Source organism: Cucurbita pepo, unplaced genomic scaffold (assembly GCF_002806865.2).
Source record: "Cucurbita pepo subsp. pepo cultivar mu-cu-16 unplaced genomic scaffold, ASM280686v2 Cp4.1_scaffold000268, whole genome shotgun sequence".
Lineage (NCBI taxonomy): Eukaryota > Viridiplantae > Streptophyta > Magnoliopsida > Cucurbitales > Cucurbitaceae > Cucurbita > Cucurbita pepo.
In genome coordinates this window covers 7,418-28,851 of record NW_019646516.1, presented here as the reverse complement: position 1 = coordinate 28,851, position 21,434 = coordinate 7,418, and the positions used below count along the sequence as shown (strand labels likewise).

Below are 21,434 nucleotides of genomic sequence, written 5' to 3'. Positions count from 1 at the left end.
CTTTCCCAAATTGATCTTTTGTTTCATATTTAAAGTGATTATTAATTAGTCTAAAAAAAACTAAGTTCATATTTGTAATTAGCATAATAATTTATTTAGGCTTTAAACTAATAGATTACTAAATTGTATTAATCTTCAATTTAGATCTTATGTTTGATTGAATATAAATACGTTTGTTTATCTAAACCCTAAGATCATTGCAAAGCTTAATGAATTTTTGCATATCATAAATTACAAATTCGTCGAGAATTGATATTAATTTTTGAATGGACATTTGATTGTAGCGTTTAAAGAAAGAAAATGATAAATACAAAGGTAAATGGAGTAAAGTATTTTAGAAGATTCTTCCACTTCATTCATTCTAATCTCATCTCAATCACCATCATATACTAAAACAATAATGCGGTCAGCCATTGACTTGCTTCGCCGCCTCCATTTCTCTTAAGCCCATTCGGCATAAATCCAAGCTGGTGGAAGGGCATTTGAGCACGAGGAATAGGATAAACCACAAGAGAATTTATGGCGGCGTCGAAGCTCCAAGCATTCTGGAACCATCCTGCTGGCCCTAAAACCAGTTAGTTTCTTCCATTTTCCACAATCTCTGCTTTAATTCTTGTTCTTTAGCGGTCAAATTGAAGTATGGTATCTCATTTTTTTCCTTTCGTCTTAGGTCAGAAGAATCTGGATCGCGAACGATCCATTTTCAATTTGATTGATTGCTTAAATTTTGCTCCGATGATCGTTGATTTTCAGATGCCAGATGATTTTATAGAATGATTAATGCAAAATCTAAAACGAGTGTCTACCTACTATTAGTCACTCAAATTGAAACTATATCGTGAATGATCTACATAATCCAATTGCTTCGTATTTAGAATCCATAGGCTACGTTCTTTCTCGTGAATGATCTTAATTCAATATTTCTTCGGGTTGTGTTCTGCGCAATTGAAGGCGTAAGGACATCCCGAGCAGAGGAAAATATTCAGAGGAGGAACCTTCAGATATTCCGCTCGGTCAGACTCACTAGATGTACTCGGACCCTTGGGCAACCTTTTTATGAATAGCTACCCCCCAGTTAGACCATCCCATAATACTATCTAATGAGCGGTGTAAAATGAGTTTAGTTCATGTTGGGCTCAACTAGCTAGGGTGAAATACGTCCCAGTCTCATTCGATAGTTTTGGACAATTTTTTCCCACATCTGGGCTCTTATTTGCTTGTTTCTGCTTCATGATGAGGTTAACGTTACTAACTTCTTTTGGTTGTAGCGTGATAAATGGAATGTGTGTCTTTTGTCTAAATGGAATGCCTTATCTTTTTATTTTTTTCTTTTTTCTTAATGAGTTAAGGGCGGGGGTTCCGTTATAAATTAAATCTAGTATACCCAACCCAAATCAGCATATTTTTTTGTTTTACGCCCCGTAATTCTTCCTCAGCCAGGCTTCGGCAGAATAGCAGAGCAAGTACAAGTATTAGTAGAATAGCAAAAATGTGTTCCTCGTCATTAATATGTTTACTTGTGGTAATCGTGACCTCTCGGGAGAATCGATGACTGCATCAAGGATGCACTTGCTAGTACTAGTACATCTGAGAATTCTTAATTGGCTAGTTGTAAATAGACCCAGACCGTGGAACAAAGGATTATCCTAGACCTACACCGAGGTATTGACGGTAATTCTCAAATATCGCAGAACAGAATTTGATATGATGAGATAGAATGCAATAGAAACAAAGACACAACCTCTTAATGCCCATTGCCTATCATTCTACAAGTTCTTTTCTTGTAGGGCATTACCATAGGGACCGTAATTCTCTAGTTAGAATTTTTTTTCTCGAGAAATTTGCCCGTACTTTCGCATATTATTGTGGTGCCGGTACATCTATCTTCATGTTAACGATCTTCTACTCTTTCGTTTTCGATCAAGTAATGTTGGTATGTTTCAAGTGACTGCATATCTGAACTGAAGGAAACTTGTTTCACCTCATCACTTTATAATGACCCCTTTTGTACTTCTTTCCAGATAAGAACATTGTTTGTTATTAGTAAATAAACAACAAAAACTATATCTCTTCCTTGTTTCTCATTTTATGGTTTCTTATTAGCTTCTCTAGAATTGACATATAATGGTTGTGATGATTACAAGGCTTCTTTGTTTTCAACTAAAATGAGCAATCAGTAGAGGATTTCTGTGAGCTAATTCCTCTTTGTAATACAGTTCACTTCTGGGCACCAACCTTTAAGTGGGGTATCAGTATAGCCAATATTGCTGACTTTTCTAAGCCACCAGAGAAACTTTCTTATCCTCAGCAAATAGGTATGTGTTCTATAGCAAAGGTCATTCAAGCCATGTAAACTCAGTTCTTCTCTCGCCTCTATCGTTTCACACGTGCACTCATATTGCAATTTTGAGAAGATTAGTAACTTAATTTCTGTTCCCTACTATTATGGTTTGATTTTGTGTTCGCATAATTCCTTTATTAACGTTTTTTTCCCTCTTATCATATGCATCCAGCTGTTACAGCCACTGGAATTATCTGGTCACGCTACAGCACCGTGATCACACCGGTAAGTTAAAGAAATGACATGACTTATGATTGATGAAACATAAGGTGATAATAGTGTGACCATATGAATGACTTATATTTTGTAAAATATCACTATTACGAAGAGTGTTGGGCTTTCACCTCGTGTTGGTTTAATCTTTTTTTTCTTTCTTTCATTTCATTTTTAAACAATAGCATCCTCTTGATTAGTTCTTCTAGCCTGCTTAAGCTAAATGTTCTCGGAAGTGGCTTTGATAGCATTGAAGCATAAGACCTTGTCTTTGTCTTTTAACAAGAACCCACATAAGAAAGGGTGCAATCCTTGCTGTACTAAGTAGGGGAAGGATAGATTCATGTTGAAGCTTTGAAAGCTTTCCAGCATACATGGAGAGAAAAAGGACAGCTAGAGAAAGGATACCATCACTTTCACTTGTGTTTAAGTTTTGTTTAGTTTTTAATTTGATTCTAGGTGTGACCATTTGAATCGGGAATAGCTATGAACTTTATCATCGTTCTTGAGACCACCTTTTAGAATGGTCTGCAAAAAAACCTTTACCTTCTTGGGAGATCTTGCTCTCCATACTTCGAGGATTCACCAGGGAGATTACTGGTGCCACTATGAAGTCCTTGAAAAGAAAATTTGCAAGAATAGGCACTTGATTTGTCAAGAATCCTAACCCTTCGATCTTCATTAATGGTGAGAAGGCCACCATAAATTTTCTCCATCAGTTCCAGCCAATCTTTCCACCTTCTAATCCAAAAGATTCCTCCCAAGTTCTCAAAAGTCTGAGTGGTTGGTCTTTACGATCTGTTCCCTCCTGAAAGAAGTCTTTCAATTGCTTATCTGGGTATTACCAAAAATCTCCCTTTTCCACGGTTTAAGTTTCTTTCTTAGGGCTTGAAAGTTCCTCATGATTGAAGATTCATTATCGAGGTCTCTGGAAGCAATTTCATCTATCCTCTAACATAGTGAAGACAGAAGGATGCTTCAATCAGCAGTTTCCAAAATCGAAGGAGAAGGATAGGGAAGCAATCCGTTGTCATTCTATCTAGCCAGCTCACTTTATCATCACAGTATTTCCCCACCCATTCCTTACAGATGAGAAGTTGGTCATGCATACATGGCTGCACTTCTGACNCATCTGAGAATTCTTAATTGGCTAGTTGTAAATAGACCCAGACCGTGGAACAAAGGATTATCCTAGACCTACACCGAGGTATTGACGGTAATTCTCAAATATCGCAGAACAGAATTTGATATGATGAGATAGAATGCAATAGAAACAAAGACACAACCTCTTAATGCCCATTGCCTATCATTCTACAAGTTCTTTTCTTGTAGGGCATTACCATAGGGACCGTAATTCTCTAGTTAGAATTTTTTTTCTCGAGAAATTTGCCCGTACTTTCGCATATTATTGTGGTGCCGGTACATCTATCTTCATGTTAACGATCTTCTACTCTTTCGTTTTCGATCAAGTAATGTTGGTATGTTTCAAGTGACTGCATATCTGAACTGAAGGAAACTTGTTTCACCTCATCACTTTATAATGACCCCTTTTGTACTTCTTTCCAGATAAGAACATTGTTTGTTATTAGTAAATAAACAACAAAAACTATATCTCTTCCTTGTTTCTCATTTTATGGTTTCTTATTAGCTTCTCTAGAATTGACATATAATGGTTGTGATGATTACAAGGCTTCTTTGTTTTCAACTAAAATGAGCAATCAGTAGAGGATTTCTGTGAGCTAATTCCTCTTTGTAATACAGTTCACTTCTGGGCACCAACCTTTAAGTGGGGTATCAGTATAGCCAATATTGCTGACTTTTCTAAGCCACCAGAGAAACTTTCTTATCCTCAGCAAATAGGTATGTGTTCTATAGCAAAGGTCATTCAAGCCATGTAAACTCAGTTCTTCTCTCGCCTCTATCGTTTCACACGTGCACTCATATTGCAATTTTGAGAAGATTAGTAACTTAATTTCTGTTCCCTACTATTATGGTTTGATTTTGTGTTCGCATAATTCCTTTATTAACGTTTTTTTCCCTCTTATCATATGCATCCAGCTGTTACAGCCACTGGAATTATCTGGTCACGCTACAGCACCGTGATCACACCGGTAAGTTAAAGAAATGACATGACTTATGATTGATGAAACATAAGGTGATAATAGTGTGACCATATGAATGACTTATATTTTGTAAAATATCACTATTACGAAGAGTGTTGGGCTTTCACCTCGTGTTGGTTTAATCTTTTTTTTCTTTCTTTCATTTCATTTTTAAACAATAGCATCCTCTTGATTAGTTCTTCTAGCCTGCTTAAGCTAAATGTTCTCGGAAGTGGCTTTGATAGCATTGAAGCATAAGACCTTGTCTTTGTCTTTTAACAAGAACCCACATAAGAAAGGGTGCAATCCTTGCTGTACTAAGTAGGGGAAGGATAGATTCATGTTGAAGCTTTGAAAGCTTTCCAGCATACATGGAGAGAAAAAGGACAGCTAGAGAAAGGATACCATCACTTTCACTTGTGTTTAAGTTTTGTTTAGTTTTTAATTTGATTCTAGGTGTGACCATTTGAATCGGGAATAGCTATGAACTTTATCATCGTTCTTGAGACCACCTTTTAGAATGGTCTGCAAAAAAACCTTTACCTTCTTGGGAGATCTTGCTCTCCATACTTCGAGGATTCACCAGGGAGATTACTGGTGCCACTATGAAGTCCTTGAAAAGAAAATTTGCAAGAATAGGCACTTGATTTGTCAAGAATCCTAACCCTTCGATCTTCATTAATGGTGAGAAGGCCACCATAAATTTTCTCCATCAGTTCCAGCCAATCTTTCCACCTTCTAATCCAAAAGATTCCTCCCAAGTTCTCAAAAGTCTGAGTGGTTGGTCTTTACGATCTGTTCCCTCCTGAAAGAAGTCTTTCAATTGCTTATCTGGGTATTACCAAAAATCTCCCTTTTCCACGGTTTAAGTTTCTTTCTTAGGGCTTGAAAGTTCCTCATGATTGAAGATTCATTATCGAGGTCTCTGGAAGCAATTTCATCTATCCTCTAACATAGTGAAGACAGAAGGATGCTTCAATCAGCAGTTTCCAAAATCGAAGGAGAAGGATAGGGAAGCAATCCGTTGTCATTCTATCTAGCCAGCTCACTTTATCATCACAGTATTTCCCCACCCATTCCTTACAGATGAGAAGTTGGTCATGCATACATGGCTGCACTTCTGACATTTGAATTTGTAAAACGCCTATTTCTAGGATCGAAACCAATAAGAGGTGGATCATTAATCACTCGAGGAAGTTTCGTCGCTTGCCGAAGTCCATTCGTATTTTTGTGCATCTACCAGAGTTTTTTTTTTTTTTTTCTTTTTTTGGAACTATCCTTTAGACCCTGTCCTTTTGGATTGAAACCCTTTTTTGTATAGTTAGTTTAGTGAGAGGGAATCCTTTTATTAGGGTTTTTCCTGAAGATTATGCTTTGGGACTATCCTCGAACATTGAAATCACCACCTATGACCAAGTCACAGGAACAGAGACTGCCAGGTCTTCCAACCTTTGCCAAAAAGCGACTTCTTCGATATGAAAACAAATGACTTTCCTGCAGTAATACAAGTCTGGATTTTACCCTCCCATGTGAAAGTGTTGATCAAGCATCCCCTCTTACCGTTGCTTCAAGCCCTCTTAACATTCCAACTTGAGATTCTCGTTGATTATTTCTCTTTGTAGTGTCACTTATCTCTCAAGCCTTGATCATAATAATTGAATAATTGTGTAAGGGAGCTAATTGAAGGAGTTTGTAACCGCTCAAGCCCACCACTATCAGATATTGTCCTCTTTGGGTTTTCCCTTTCAAGCTTCCCCTCAAAATTTTCAAAACGCGTCTGTTAGTGAGAGGTTTCCACACCCTTATGAAGGGTGTTTCGTTTTCCTCCCCAACTGATACGAGATCTCACAATCCACCCCTTTGAGGTCCAACGCCCTCGCTGCCACTCATTCCTCTCTAATCAATGTGGGACCCCCTCCAAATTCACCCCACTTTGGGGCCAGCATCTTTGCTGGCGCATCGCGTCATGTCCACCCCATTCGGGGCTCAGTCTCTTCGCTGGCATATCGCTCGGTGTCTGATTCTTATACCATTTGTAACAGCCCAAGCCTATCGCTAGCGGATATTGTCCTCTTTTTCCTTTTTGAACTTCCCCTCAAAGTTTTTAAATAGAGGTGTAATTATGGGTATTATATTGTAGAATCTTGACCGAGGGAAATATCTTGGTTGAACCATGGAAGTATTTAACTGTAGAATTGTGTATTCCCAAGTATCTCTTATAGATCTCCTTTCTTAAACCTTCCTTCCAAGTACCTTGTCCAGCTAAACTAATTTGACGAATTAACATATTAATGTACCTTAAAATTGTATCTTAGCTAATGGCTACACTCTCTAACTCGGAACATCGTTTTATCATTTTCGGAAAATGCAGAAGAACTGGAACCTTTTTAGCGTCAATGTTGCAATGGCAGGGACTGGCATCTACCAATTGACAAGAAAAATACAGTAAGTCCTCGCTTCCCTAGGCTCGTAAAGAAAAAAAATTACTGCATGGTCCTTGTGGGACATAAACAACATGCCAAGATTATTATTACCTTAAACTTTGCATAGTTCTTCATTTTGTCATCGTAGATGGCCGACTAATTCAACATTTCATTTGTAAATGTTCCAGGCACGATTATTTCTCAAAGGAGGAAGTGGCTGCTGTCGAAGAATGATGACCAAATATTACATTATTTGCCTCTGTGATCACCTGAATTTCCCTCACGTCCATGTGTTGCCCCCCTCCAAATCTTACCTAGCAAAAGCTCCATGAATTTCTTTTTTTATTACGAATCGATTCATATCCTTTATCCTTTGTTTTACTTTTGTAGCCATGAAACTAAGCTTGAAACTGTTCGAAAAAATAAACAAGATCCTGATTTGCAACACCTTCTATGAAACTTTTGTAGCCATGAAACTAAGCTTGAAACTGTTCGAAAAAATAAACAAGATCCTGATTTGCAACACCTTCTATGAAACTGTAATGGCCCAAATTCACCGCTAGCAGATATTGTTCTTTTTGGGCTTTCCCTCTCATGCTTTAAAACGTGTCTGCTAGAGAAAGGTTTCCACACCGTTATAAAGGGTGTTTCGTTCTCTCCAACCAATGTGGGATTCTCGGCTTCTAAATAGATGAGTTGTGGAAATCGTGCATTAATAACGTCTTGACGAGTGAAACATAGACATGGTAGGAAGAGATATGAAAAGAAAAAAACGTCAAATGTTTGATCGAAATAGTAAGGCTTTCTTAACTCTTAGGGTCCATTAGATAATCATGAAAGAAACCAAATAAAGCTAAATCCTCGGTGGATAATCGTACACGATTCCCTCGACTCTCGATACAGCTTCAAACATCGATATCGAATTTCAAAGATAAAATATGGTACTGTTTATCTTTTTTCTGTGAACAAATCAAAATTAGCTCAAATAAGCAATCATATCATACTAGTATTGAAGAACCATATACTTCCAGGATTAGCAGAGATGTGGGATGTCAAGTAACTCAGTTCCCAACAAGAGAATTGAATTTGTAAGCACGAAACTGCAGCTGGTTCTAAAGGTTAGCCCTTCCTCTTGCCATCTCTAATGTGATCAGCTTTCGAACCAGCTTCGCCATCGTCGTTGAGAGCATTCAAGTTCAGACTTAAATCCAAAGTACTTTCGTTCAAATCTTGGCGCACTACATGGTCGTTGTCCTGAGACATGAAATCAAGAGGTGAACCGTTGAACCGGTTTCATCTCGAAGGTTGCAGGTTAACATGTTTATGACGAAAAATAAATTACCTGACTTTCGTCCATTGGGACATCGTTAATATCTGGTTTCTCGTCTTGAAGCTCGCCCTTGGCACTCGCCACTGCACTTCCTGGTTCAACATCATTTGATTTGTTAGCTTCATATTCAACTTTGTCAGCAGCTTCATTTTCTGCAGCCTCGTTTTTCTGTTCCTCTAATACAGCAATCTGCAAATGAAATAGCCTCAAAATGAAATCCTTGATTTTTCATTAGGCATTTCAAAAGTTGTAATATTCATAATTTATGGTCATAAGTGTAAACGTAACCTAAAGTAAATAAAAAGTACTAAAATGCATTAATGAAACATCATAACTCCAAATAATGATCCACCTAAAATTTATAATAATGTAACTTCATTCTTCTTCAACCTGGCATGAATTGAAAGATCTCTTAACAATTTTGACAACATTTTCTTCACATTTTCCTTGAAGTTTATATTGCTTGATTGATGTCTTGGTTCATATCACTTTCGAAAGAGACACCATAATGCCAACCACAAAGTCTAAAGAACGAAGCCATTCAAATCTTCATCAACACATTTACCCAAGATACACTAATTAGCATTAGCAAGGCTCTTTTAACAAAGTTCATGTAACGGCCCAGACCCATCGCTAGCAAATATTGTCCTCTTTGGGCTTTTCCTTTCGGGCTTCCCCTCAAGACTTTAAAACGCGTATACTAGAGGAAGGTTTCCACACCCTTATAAAGGGTGTTTTGTTCTCCTCCCCAACCAATGTGGGACATCACAGTATTCTTAGAATAGATCCCAAGGACAACAACCCAAGAAAAGACCTGCATCTTCTTTGAGACTTCAACTTCTAAAGTTTGGAGAACAATAGAAGAATGGCGGAAAGCGGGAAGGAAACCAACCAAACAAGTCGTACATGTGGTGATACCAAATGGATCAATAGGCCACACACAACGTTAACTGACAAGGAGAAATGTTGAATATTGGGATAGAAAAAAGGAGTATTGTATAACATTGCAACATATATGACATGTAAACAGTGCCATTAAAATGGTGTCCTATTAAAACAAGAACTGTGCTTGTTTCAGCAGAGTTAATAACAGCAATACAAAGCTACAATCAACGCAAGTGTTAACAAAGTTTCTGTTTATTAACCGAGTTCTCACTATAGCAATATCCCTCTAAAACAAGCACCCTTTTTTGATAGGACATACTTTTTAACAGCATTAAAAAACTACGATCATTGCAAGTGTCAACAAAGTATCTGTTCATTAACCGAGTTCATTAAAGCAACATAAAGCAAATAAACACAGCCAACGTACTTTCAAAAGTTTTGTATTCATCAGGCAGTCCTGTCACTCTCAAACCACTTTTCCCTTTTTAAGATCCTTCATAGGGTCGCTAATTAAATGAAGAAGAAAATTTAAAAAGAAGCTCAATATGGGGCGGTCTTAATCATAAAGGGGAAAGTCGTCTTATTAATTACTCGGAATTATTCACATCTATAGTATATTTAAACAAGAATGGCCATATGTAGGCTGTGCATTCTTTTAGGTAACTGGCCTTCCCAAATTGCCTTACACATGAGTATTGAGAACACCCTCTCCACTACCAAGTCTACTGAAAAAGAATTTCATCAAAAGGTCGTCCATCTATCAAGTCTAACTGTTAGTTGAGTTGCCTGTTGGAAACCTAGCCTAGAAGCACGGATATGAATTATGAGATCTCGCATCGGTTGGGGAGAACAAAACATTCTTTATAAGGGTGTGGAAACCTCTCCCATGCAGACGCGTTTTAAAAACCTTGAGGGGAAACCAAAGAGGACAACATCGGCTAACGGTGGGCTTGGGCCGTTACAAATGGTATCAGATCCAGACACCGGGCAATGAGCCAGCGAGGAAGCTGAGCCTCGAAGGGGGTGGACACGAGGCGATGTGCCAGCGAGGAGGTTGAGCGCCGAAGGGGAGTGGACACGAGGCGGTGTGCCAGCGAGGAGGCTGAGCCCCAAAGGGAGGTAGACACGAGGCGGTTTGTCAGCAAGGACGCTGGCCCCGAAAGGGGGTGGATTGGAGACTCTCACATCGATTGGAGAAGAGAACAAAGCATTCTTTATAAGGGTGCGGAAACCTCTCCCTAAAAGACACGTTTTAAAAAACTTGAGGGGTAGCCCAAAAGAGAAAGTCCAAAGAGGACAATATCTGCTAATGGTGAGCTTGGGCCGTTACATGAATACACAACAAGGATACTACATGACACGGACACGAAGACATGCTAATTAGGTCCATTAAACTAGCCTAGAATCACTGATATGAATACTCAATAGGCTCCTAAAAAGAAGTACTAATCACCAACCTAAAATGGACGAGTTTAAGAACAGAAACCAAAGGCTTCTAAAGCTACCTACCATTAGGTCCATTAAACTCTCCTCTTGTTCTGAATACAATAAATACCGAGGATATTATTCAAACGAGTATCAACAACATTTGATAATCTTTACAACCTCTAGAAATAAGAGCTTCAAAATGGCCTAATTACTACGAGTATCCATATGAACACCCAGTATCCTCTTGATTTCTACCAAGGACGAGAGACGACCTTCCAATCGACCAAATGACTACCAATATCCTTATAAACCATAAGGACTGATTCGAACATTTAAAACCATAAGGACTACATTCAACTTCCTCCACTTCTAATTTTCTAAATTTGTAATTTAACCTAATTTTTTTTCTCTTCCATAAGAGCTAAGAAAATTTTCCCCATCCTTCCTGACCTTTTCACAGGATCTATCTTAAAGCAGAAGCCCTTTTGGTGCCACATTTTTTCAAAATACCAATGCAATAAATCTCGCAACTTCCCAAACCCTCACCACACAATCTCTCCACTTCACTCAAAATCCATTATAACACTCAAGCTAAATACCCTACAAAATGGCAAAGAAATTAGCACGCCACAAGACTGTCTTAGAAGCACCAACTCCACCCCAAAATAACAATCCTTATTCCAAGCCAAGCGAAACCTAAACGACTTTAGCCACTATGCCAAAAGAGGCCGAGTGTAATAACCCGTACAGCTGACAATAAATGAGGAGAGAGAAGGCCAGCTGTACAACCCTTTTTGGGTAAAGAGGAGGAAAAAAAAAAGAGAAAAAAAAAAGGAATAGGAAAGGGGCAGAAGGGGGTAGGTCTGCCACCTACCCCGATTTCCTCTTAATTTCGGTTGGTGAGAGGCCAAGGTGTTTAAATCAGAGGGAGGGGGTTCGAAGGAAGGAAGTGTAAACGTCAGGTGTTTTATTGGAGTCAAGGCAACGTCACGGGAGAAATTCCGACAAAGGAGCTCACAACGTTAAGGATCCACCATGGCGAGGCCATAAGCTTGCAAGGACGACCGTTGCTCGTAAACAAAGTCAGACAACTAGGGGCCCAAGTAGAGGAAAAAAGGATCGTGAGAAAAGGACGAAGAAATTTAAGAAGAGGAAATCGTGGTTCTCTGCAACAGCAAAATGGAGGAAGAGAGTCATGAAGAAGAAGGAAAAGGCGCGACCCGACCCGTGCTACCGAAACCGCCTTCAATCGAGCGATAGCGCCCGACCCGCCTTTCTCCAACCCAAGCTTACCCGACGGGTGCTGAATCGAACCGCTTAGTTAAACCCCCGACCCATCTAGTTGACTTTGACCCGCACCTAGACCCGAAGGTGAGCATGACCCAGGATCCAGAGACCCAATTCTTGCAAATTGCACCATTTTGACTCGATTTCTACCCCAATTTCTATGGTTATGATATATTTTCTTATTATAGAACCTAACTGAGGATTTTTTAAGGAATTGAAAACTCTTGAAGACCCGAAACAAGCTCGAGAAGTCTACAACCAAGTAAGTAACCACATATTGTTATACAATGATTTGGGGTTTGGATAGCCCACTATTGCCCAGTTGTGTGTTGGTCCAATTGCTATGTGCTAAAGCATGCAAATTGAGTATCGCTATGGCTACTCATATCCTCTATGAGTGACAACTGTGCTCATAATCTTTGAAATGCCCAATTCGCATTCTCTAGCACATAGCAATTTGACCAACACACAACTAGGCAATATTGGACTATCCAAACCCCAAATCAATGTATAACAATGAATAAGACATACAACATGCTCATTGTGCTAATTAAATAATAACCATCTACCTTGACATATTAAGAAGTATATAAATCCAAACGCCTATCAGAGATTTCACATTCATGCAAACGAAAGCTATATAACCGTAACTATCACCAAGGTTTAACCATTTCCATCATCGAAGTACAATTCTCATGGAACTACACCTAACCAATCCCTAAATATGGTACTAGATTATTTGCCCCCACATTTCAAATCGACTCCTACAAGCATTTCTTAAAAACTTGCTCCATGTGGTTACTCACTTGGTTGTAAACTTCTCGAGCTTGTTTCGAGTCTTCAAGAGTTTCTAATTCCTTCAAAAATCCTCAACTAGGTCCTATATTAATAAAAGATATCATAACCACCACATAACCACCATAGGAATTGGGGTAGAAATTGAGTCAAAATAGTGCAATTTGCGAGAATTGGGTCTCTGGATCCTCGGTCATGTTTACCCTCGAGTCGGCTCTGGGTAGCGGGTTGGAGTCAACTAGATGGGTCGGGGGTTTAATTAAGCGGTTCGATTCAGCACCCGTCGAGTTAGCTTGGGTCAAAGAAAGGCAGGTCGGGGTGCTAGCAAGCCCGATCGAAGGCGATTTCGGTATCACGGGTCGGGTCACGCCTTTTCCTTTTTCCTCGTAACTCTCTTCCTCCCTTTCGCTATTGCAAAGAACCACGATTTCCTCTTATTAAATTTCTTCGCCCCTTGCTCACGATCCTTCTTTCCTCTACTTCGGCCCCTGGCCGTCCGGCTTTGTTTACGAGCAACAGTCGTCCTTGCAAGCTTATGGCATCGCGTTTCTCCCCGACGTGCACCGTGGCTGCAATGGTGGATCCTTAACGTTGTGAGCTTCTTTGTTGGAATTTCTCCCATAGCGTTGCCTTGACTCCAATAAAGACATTTACACTCCCTCCCTTCAAACCCCCCTCTGATTTAAACACCTTGGCCTCTCACCAACCGAAATTAAGAAGAAATCGGGTAGGTGACAGACCTACCCCTTTCTGCCCTTTCCTATTCCTCTTTTTTTCTTACCCAAAAATTGTTGGTACAACTGGTCTTCTCTCTCCTCATTTACAGACAGCCCCACAATAAGTGATAGAGATCCTCCGCCGGCCTCCTACAAAGAACACACCATTGCAGAAACAACACTAAGTAAGAATGTCGGAACACAGTCTGAAGTGTCCAACTCTCCTATGTTAAATCTGTCACGCAATTGTTTCTACCTACCAGGCAAGTGTGGGGCAGGGAAGGGACAACCAACAAGTGGAAAAAAAGAAAAAAACACGAGAAGCCCCTCCTAGCATCAAGGGTCTAAAATCTAAAGTCTCTTCTCTTCCAAATCACAAGCTTATCCCAGAGGATAGAAAGAAGACTCACCACATCTAACACCTATCTGTACAAAGAAGAGTGTTAGAAACCCAAAGATAACGACGAGGAAGGATTAGGGAAAGGTAAAATGGAAGCCATGTAATGCAACTTCTTACTTGATCGATGACATAATTGCAAGAACAACACTCGAACTGTCCCCAGCAGAACATTTAACAAAAAGAGAAAAAGAGGGGAGACCGAAGGCAACAACTTTCCTAAAGTTTTTGTCGGGCCTTTTGGCACCACCCACCCAAATAGGCGTGGGTCATGTCTACTCACAGTCACTTTGTGTCCTAATACATCAGACTCCAAGAAGAAATGCCATAGTAATTTAGCCAACAGAGCCTCAATATGCGAACTCAAATTCTCAATCCCTAGGTCACTTAGCTCCACCAAATTAACCATCATCTGCCACCCAACCAGAATAAGGTACGATGTAGGGAGATGCTCACTTCACAGCCCACCAAGGACAAACATTATATGTGGTATCTATCTAAGACAGGATGCAGCTTGTCATATCCTACTTACAAGTGAAGTTTTAATAAACAGTTAATTCATATAGGAATAAAAAAACATATAAACTTGATTGGATGGGCAAGAGCAGTTTATCCAGCAAGACAAAAATCCCTACCACCAATGCACCATCACTATTTGCAAATTTTCCATCAAGGAGTTTCTTGAAGGATATTCGAGACAAGCATTGGCATAAATAACCAAAGGAAATCTGTCTACAAAAGCTTATACAGAGAACTCAAATGTACAAACTCTTCTTTAGAACGTGGATGATCGATCCCAAGTAACTTCCAAACAAGCTACCATGGATTTACAACACTGAATTAAACTTATAAGAAAATTGTTATACTTTAAGGGCCAAGGCATAGCAAGATGAGTCCCAAGGAATGCCAATTTTCTATTTTACAGTTCAATTTTGATTTGACCTTCAAAGTTAACCAACTGAACTGGCTTTCACTGTACTCGCAGTGGTATCATAGGACATTTTGGCATGGCTGCAGTAAGACTTGTAAACTAAACCATTCTTAGTTTCAGTGACAAAATCAGAATATTGGATTATAATATAATATTCAACAATCCCCTATTTGCCAAATTTCCAATGGTGAATAAGAATAAAAGAACATTGTTCTACGCCCACTTATCGATACTTGATAGCATTTGAAAATACGTCACAGTAAACCTTTATGCTAAATCTCAACAGTTTACATTTAATTTGATTTTAGCACCGCTAATGTTAGTACAAAAGATGAAAAAAAAGGCATGACATATATCCAAAATTGACTTCAAGGTAATAAAAAATCTTAATAAAGCTATCACACGCTACACAAAAAATTCTAATACACCATAAAAATGGGTTTTATAAAAGGGGTCTCCTTATGATACATTAAAAACAACCATCTTCAACTAGGTACCTATGACAAGCTTAAAAATAAGAAAATTGACCATGTTGAATTCTTAAGAAGCTTGGGACTATTGCCGATCTAATTGATCTACCTATCAATCTTCAAATATCTAATAGCTTCAGCGTGAAAATTTTCCTTGGATGTTATCCTCGGGAGTGCAAAAGAACTTGTGAACAAAGTTATTCTAAAAGGGTGCAACTGATGTAGTATTCATTGAAAACAGCTTATAATAAAGTTAGCTGAAAATGACTTCATTCGCTTAGTTAGATACCCTTGTAACTTTCAACCTATAAAACCCTGTATGCATGGATTCCTTGTACTTGTTTCAGCAAGCTTTTATTCTTTATTATAAGTTATCCAAATGCATAACGAGTCTCAACAAGTTCTGTATAGGATCCAAGCATATGTATATGTTGAAAATTTTGAAAGAGAAATTGAAAGGGTAACTAGAGAAGTATATGCATATCAACATGTAGAAAGATAACAACCAATTGAGATTTCAGAAGCTAGATATGTTGATATGCTAGATAACAACCAACATGTAGAAAGTGAAATTCCATCAAAATTGAGATCTAGTTTCTTTCAAAAATTAGTGGCAAGTTAAAGGGAATTCCATGATTATAGAACTTCTAATAAGACAATATGCATGAATCATCGATTTTATCACAAAGTTGAATTCCCAAATCCCAAGGGAACACTAGATTTTATCGAGTAGATGCAGTGGAACCACGTCTCCCGGGGAAATGGTTTAAGAATTTTCTAGTGTTGGAACTGAAAAGGTGTTCCAGGACTTCATTCAAATTCTTTTTATGTTACTAATACATTAGGAATGGAAAGTATAGCTTGATAAGCCTCATTATGAGTCTATACAAGGTGATCGAGAAATTTTTCACAGAAAGGTTAAACAGATCTTGTACTCCGATATGATTGGCTTTCACCAAAGATTGTCAAACCTTGGATCTTATTCTAATTGTCAATGAACAAATAGATAATGGAGGAAAAATGAACGATAAAGAGAGCTTTGTATGCTAGAACTTGAGACAGAATAACATAAGGTGGATTTGGCTTTTCTTTATGCGGATTTCACTGGAAAAGGTCTTGAACTTGAAACTGCCTACCATAAGGTGGATGTTTATCGACAACCAATTTTTTTAATAGAAGATCAAGAGGTAAAATTTGAGCTTCAAAAGGTATATTTAGGCAATAAGACTCAGTTTCCACTTTCTTTCTATTATGACTGGTTGTTTGAGTGGGGTATTATCACATGCGTGGTTTATGGCCTTTTCTTTTAGAGCCTAAAGTGTTGGAGCAAAATAAAAGACAGAAACAAAAATTATTACAGTAAAAGGCTACAATTTTCTGTTTCTAAATTCTAGATCACAAAAAACAACACCAGTCACATAAAATGCACTCAATTGTTAAGAGGGTAAAGAATAACCTCATGTACCATACCCCAACAACCAGTCCTAGAGGAAAACTTAACACCAAAATCTCAGGAAATCTTATAACAAATTCTCAAAGCAAAATAATATCTGCACAAAATATGATTTAGATCTTCTAATATTCCCTAATACAAAGCACAACACTTAAGGCCTAAAAGAGACAAAGATATTTAAATAAAATCCATGGTTTTGACGTTTCCCGACGCAACCAGCCAGGAGAAAAAAATTACTTCATAAGAACTTAGAAGTTTGGCAAAGAAAGGAGAGATGAGCAATCAATCATGCATAAAAGATTTACAAGAAGTCCCTCAACGTTTCAAGTACAGTGTCACCAAAATTTGGAGAAAGGTGGGTGCCATGCAACAATAATAATGAAGATTAGTATGTGAACTTAAGGTCGAAAGTATCTTTAAAATGGAAGTTATGAGAACGGGAAGGAAGGTTGTCATCCCACGACCGGACAGAATTAGGAAAGGAATCTTTCTGCAAAGAAAGGCTTCTAAGGTAAAGGAAAAAGGCTACAGAGGGCTTCACTACACTTCAATGATCTTCCCAAAATTAAAAACAAGACTCATCTCCAAAGGAGAACTTGCTGAAGTTTTTTAGATGAGAAATGACTTTCCAGAGACTCCTGAGAGTTATTGTTCACAAAAGAAGAAATGTTCCGTCTACTCACGATAATCTTATGATGAAGTATCCAATTCTAGAGAGGGAACAACTAAAGCTACTTCGCTGAAGTGACATTTCTTTTAATCAAGTTCCCAAAGCCGAACCCACCCTTGTCACAAAGCTTAGACACAACATAATATCTCGGTTAACTAGTTGAGACCCTCTCCCTCCCCTATTAAAAGATTCTTAACTACCTCTAAAACTTGGAGCAAACTAAAGGCATAATCTTAAAACAGGCAATAACGTTTTTTTAGTTCAACAATATGCAATGTGAGGATTTGAACATCTAATTTTTTGGTCAAGGTTATGATACCTTAATCAGCTGAGCGAACTCACGCAATTAGAGAATGTTGGGGATGTGAACATAGTCTCACATAAATTAGAAATGGTAAAATTTCCTACTATATAAATAAGGACAACATTTCCATTTATATAAGGCCTTTGGCATGAATGTAAAAGCAAAATCATGTGAACTTAGACCCAAAAGTTAAAATATAAATCGTAGAGGCATGTTATCCTAAAACATGTCCTCAGAACTATGCTCCAAACTTGGTCCTATCAACAAAATCCTCGAGTTCAAAATAACAAAGTGTTGAGCCTCAAAATCCTAAAACACATCTTTAGAGCTATGATCCAAACTTGGTCCTATCAACAAAATCCTCGAGTTCAAAATAAAAAAGTGTTGAGCCTCAAAAGCATAGTTACATGGAATTGTACATAAATCCTTAGAAGGCCAACAAAAATTACGGCCCCAGTTGTCTTGGCAATGTGATCCAAATATTATAGGCAACATGCTTTAATAGAAAGATTGTAAGAGAGAGCCTCAATAGAGTTTTGTTTGCTGGAAGGATTATTAAGGGTGCCACAATGAGCAATACGCTTCAGTTATGCCACAATTTGATATGCAGTTTAGCCCTATCAGACAAAAGGTACTACAAAGAAGAAAATTTGACTTGGATAAGATTAAACAGGAGAGGTTCAAAGGTTTTTTGTCCAAAGGAAGGATAATTAAGGACTCTAATATGATATTGTACTTGTTGGAAGTAGGGAAAATATGACAAGATCTCCATTGTTACAATACTCTTATCTCGGCAATAATGAGTCAAGCTAGTATTTGCAATGAATCCACTTGTTAATTAGTCGTGCATTACGATAGGAACTCTCAATTCTCGGGTGATTTGTATCCAAAAATAAGTTCGAAATGGAAAAAATTGTATCACGAAATTACGAAACACAATTTTATTGAATTGGATTAATACTTCCAATGGAAGGAATAAGGGATCCATGGGTATAGGTAGAATTTTTTCTAATCGTAACTAAATCTTCAATTAAGCAAAACAATCATTGTAAGGTAAAACAAAAGGCAAAACTATGAAGCTTAAATCTAAACTAGGCAATATCATACTACAGTATAATATGGAAAACCCCATTGTCTTACTAGAGAAAATAACCAAGATATCCTCCAAGGATCAAGTGGAAGATATTGATCTATCACACTCAGAAGAAAGGCTTTTTTTTTTCCATGAGAAAGGACGCTTTAGACATTTTACAACCAGAAGGCCCAAACAGGAGCAAGCTCTAGCGTTACGCCTAAATAGTAGGGCATACGCAAATTAGTATGTAAAAGCTAAGGTGTAGCTGGAAAAATCTCCTACAAGACACAGGTCCACATTCAAACCAACATATTTGAAACTTCAAATCATTAGAACCAACAAATCTACCGGAAAGTATTTAGAATTTCAAATTCAACAAACCCAGATAATCGAAGTAGAAAATAAAAAGCTGTTACCGGAATGTATTTGAATTTCCGGCGAGGAGGCTCCTCCGTCACCGTAGGGGTGTCGTCTTTGCCGGCGTTCTTGTCATCGTTGTTGCCATTGTTGAGACTCTGAGTAATAGGCGTCCATTTGTAAAGCAAAAGATGGGAAGCGTTATTAGTAGGATTGGCAGTGGCATTGGTGGTTACATTAGTGGGGGTAGTGTGGCGCTGAGAGTGAGAATGGTTGTTGGAAGCAGCGGTAGAGGGCGCAACGTGAACCCATTTCTTCTTCCACTTCCTGACGGGACCGGTGAAGACGGTGGCGGGTCCGTAGCGAGTTGAAGAACGGCCGAGACGGGCACCAACACCCTCCATGGATCAAGCTCTGGTGGGATCGTGGCGCTGATCCGTTTTGGGGGAAAAATTAAAATTGGGAAATCCTTATCTCCCTCCTTCCCTCCTTCCCTCCTTCCCTCCTTCCCTCTAAAATGCCTTTTGGGTTCGTTCCAACTTAACAAAAACACATGCCCTTTTACCCAACCCCTCTTTCCATCCCCGATTGCCACGTGCTTCCGTCAAATCCTGACCCTTCAAAATACAAAAATCTCATCATTTTATTATTTTTTTAATTTTCAAAACTTTTTTTAGTCCAATTTTTAAAAACCGTCAAAAACACCTTCCAACGTTTAAAAAAAAGTTATATTTTGTTTCAAAAATACCATTCAATTTTTAAAATTATTTTAAAAATAGTTTTTTATAGAAAAAGTTTCCTTAATACTCTTCGACTTTTATAAGAACATAAAATACATAAAATTTATTTTTTTTAAAAGTATAAAAATATTTTTACAAAAAGTATTGAATTTTCAAAATTAATATTAAAAAGGAAATAATTTATAAGGTGCTAATGCACCATTTCTATTCCTGTTAGAACTCGATCATGAATCATATGTTATAGAATAATTTGTATTTGTAATGCCTCTAATTTTCTTGTCTAAATTAGAGACGTCACTACATACCTGCCTTTATGTTAACATATGCGGAAATTTAAATAAAGTGTTTTAAACGAAGTCATGGACTTATTCGTTTAGTTGAAAACAAGAAATAAAAATATAATCGTGATATGAATTCAACTACTAATCATTTGCATGTACTCGAAGGACCGATTACAAGAAGTAAGGTTAAGAAGCTTCAAAATGCTTATACATTGCATCTTCAAAGGCTAAATAATGTACAAATTGAAACAGATACTTTTGAGCCCAAAAATCTTTATAGCATTAGTATATCAAATCAAGAAAATAATTGAGTGACAATAAACTCCGCTTGATATTGAAAAGTGATTAGAAGACTTTTACCATTGGTAGTTGAACTACTAATTAAGACAATTTATGTCGTGTCTTATTTTCTTTCATTTGTATTTACTAGCTTTTATTGGTAGTTGTAGTTGTAGTTGGTGGATGAACTTCATCATGGATTATCTTTTTGGCCTATTTAAAGGCATGTAATATTCATGCTTGAGAATCATGGTTGAATACAAACAAAACCGTTGTATTTTTTTGATACCTTTTTGGTGTTATTCTTCTTCAAACCTAGCTTTAGGTTTGATGTTTAAACCGATTCATCGAATTAGTTTTGATCAAGCTAATTCTAGAGTGAGTTATCTTGAAATCTAAGAGTGACTATCATAGATTTCAAATTCGATCTAAGAGTTATCCATTTTCTAACCAACTCTCGGTTAGAATCAATTCGATAAGTTAGCTTTATATGTGAAAGTTTGCAAGGATTCTAGAAGGACCTCTAGCTTTGCAAAATTGAGCATTGTTGGCCCTTATCACATAGTCAAAATAAAACCCTTACATAGTGTTTGAGTACAAAAACAATGCATACTATTGTCTCATCTCAACTTCCATGACCATCCAACATTCACTGTCATCCATGCACGGTTTTAATAATATATGCAGAACTTTAAATAAAAACATTTTAGACGAAGTCATGGACTTGTACGTTTAGTTAAAATCGAGAAATAGAAATAACAACATCATAAAAACAAAACCTTAACGTAATCTTTGAGTACGAAAATGAAAAGCCACATATAAAACTACTAACTAAAAACAATGCATACTACTGTTCTATCTTAACTTCCATGGTCATTTATACATTCACCGTCATCCTTGTAAGGATGCTTTCTCATTACCTGAAAAAAAAAAAAAAAAAAAAAAAAAAAAAAAAAA

The 21,434-nt window shown here is 37.7% G+C and overlaps 2 protein-coding genes across 3 annotated transcripts; one reads left to right on the top strand and one right to left on the bottom strand.

Annotated features, from left to right (window-relative positions):
- Positions 1-363: 363 nt before the first annotated feature.
- LOC111784728 (mitochondrial pyruvate carrier 4-like) lies at positions 364-7,602 on the top strand. 2 transcript variants are annotated; one of them, XM_023665336.1, is made up of 5 exons: positions 364-574; positions 2,217-2,315; positions 2,514-2,566; positions 7,028-7,101; positions 7,268-7,602. In XM_023665336.1, the coding sequence occupies exons 1-5, from the start codon at positions 520-522 to the stop codon at positions 7,311-7,313; spliced, it is 327 nt and encodes a 108-aa protein (XP_023521104.1). In that variant the 5' UTR covers positions 364-519; the 3' UTR covers positions 7,314-7,602. The 2 variants fall into 2 exon arrangements, with proteins under 2 accessions (XP_023521104.1, XP_023521103.1); XM_023665335.1 differs by lacking the exon at positions 2,514-2,566 and adding an exon at positions 4,613-4,665 and having other exon boundaries at positions 371-574.
- Positions 7,603-7,881: 279 nt separating this feature from the next.
- On the bottom strand, positions 7,882-19,714 carry LOC111784726. Its single transcript, XM_023665334.1, has 3 exons — positions 19,237-19,714; positions 8,422-8,598; positions 7,882-8,333 (listed from the first exon to the last, which is right to left on the bottom strand). The coding sequence occupies exons 1-3, from the start codon at positions 19,579-19,581 to the stop codon at positions 8,199-8,201; spliced, it is 657 nt and encodes a 218-aa protein (XP_023521102.1). The 5' UTR covers positions 19,582-19,714; the 3' UTR covers positions 7,882-8,198.
- Positions 19,715-21,434: the final 1,720 nt, after the last annotated feature.

Excerpts from the sequence above, each read along its gene's own strand:
- LOC111784728 (XM_023665336.1), top strand. The coding sequence starts at position 520 with ATGGCGGCGTCGAAGCTCCAAGCATTCTGGAACCATCCTGCTGGCCCT. Across the intron at positions 575-2,216 it reads TCCTGCTGGCCCTAAAACCA|TTCACTTCTGGGCACCAACC; the intron begins GTTAGTTTCTTC and ends TTTGTAATACAG. Across the intron at positions 2,567-7,027 it reads ACAGCACCGTGATCACACCG|AAGAACTGGAACCTTTTTAG; the intron begins GTAAGTTAAAGA and ends CGGAAAATGCAG.
- LOC111784726 (XM_023665334.1), bottom strand. The coding sequence starts at position 19,581 with ATGGAGGGTGTTGGTGCCCGTCTCGGCCGTTCTTCAACTCGCTACGGA. Across the intron at positions 8,599-19,236 it reads GGAAATTCAAATACATTCCG|ATTGCTGTATTAGAGGAACA; the intron begins GTAACAGCTTTT and ends TTTCATTTGCAG. Across the intron at positions 8,334-8,421 it reads TCCCAATGGACGAAAGTCAG|GACAACGACCATGTAGTGCG; the intron begins GTAATTTATTTT and ends TTCATGTCTCAG.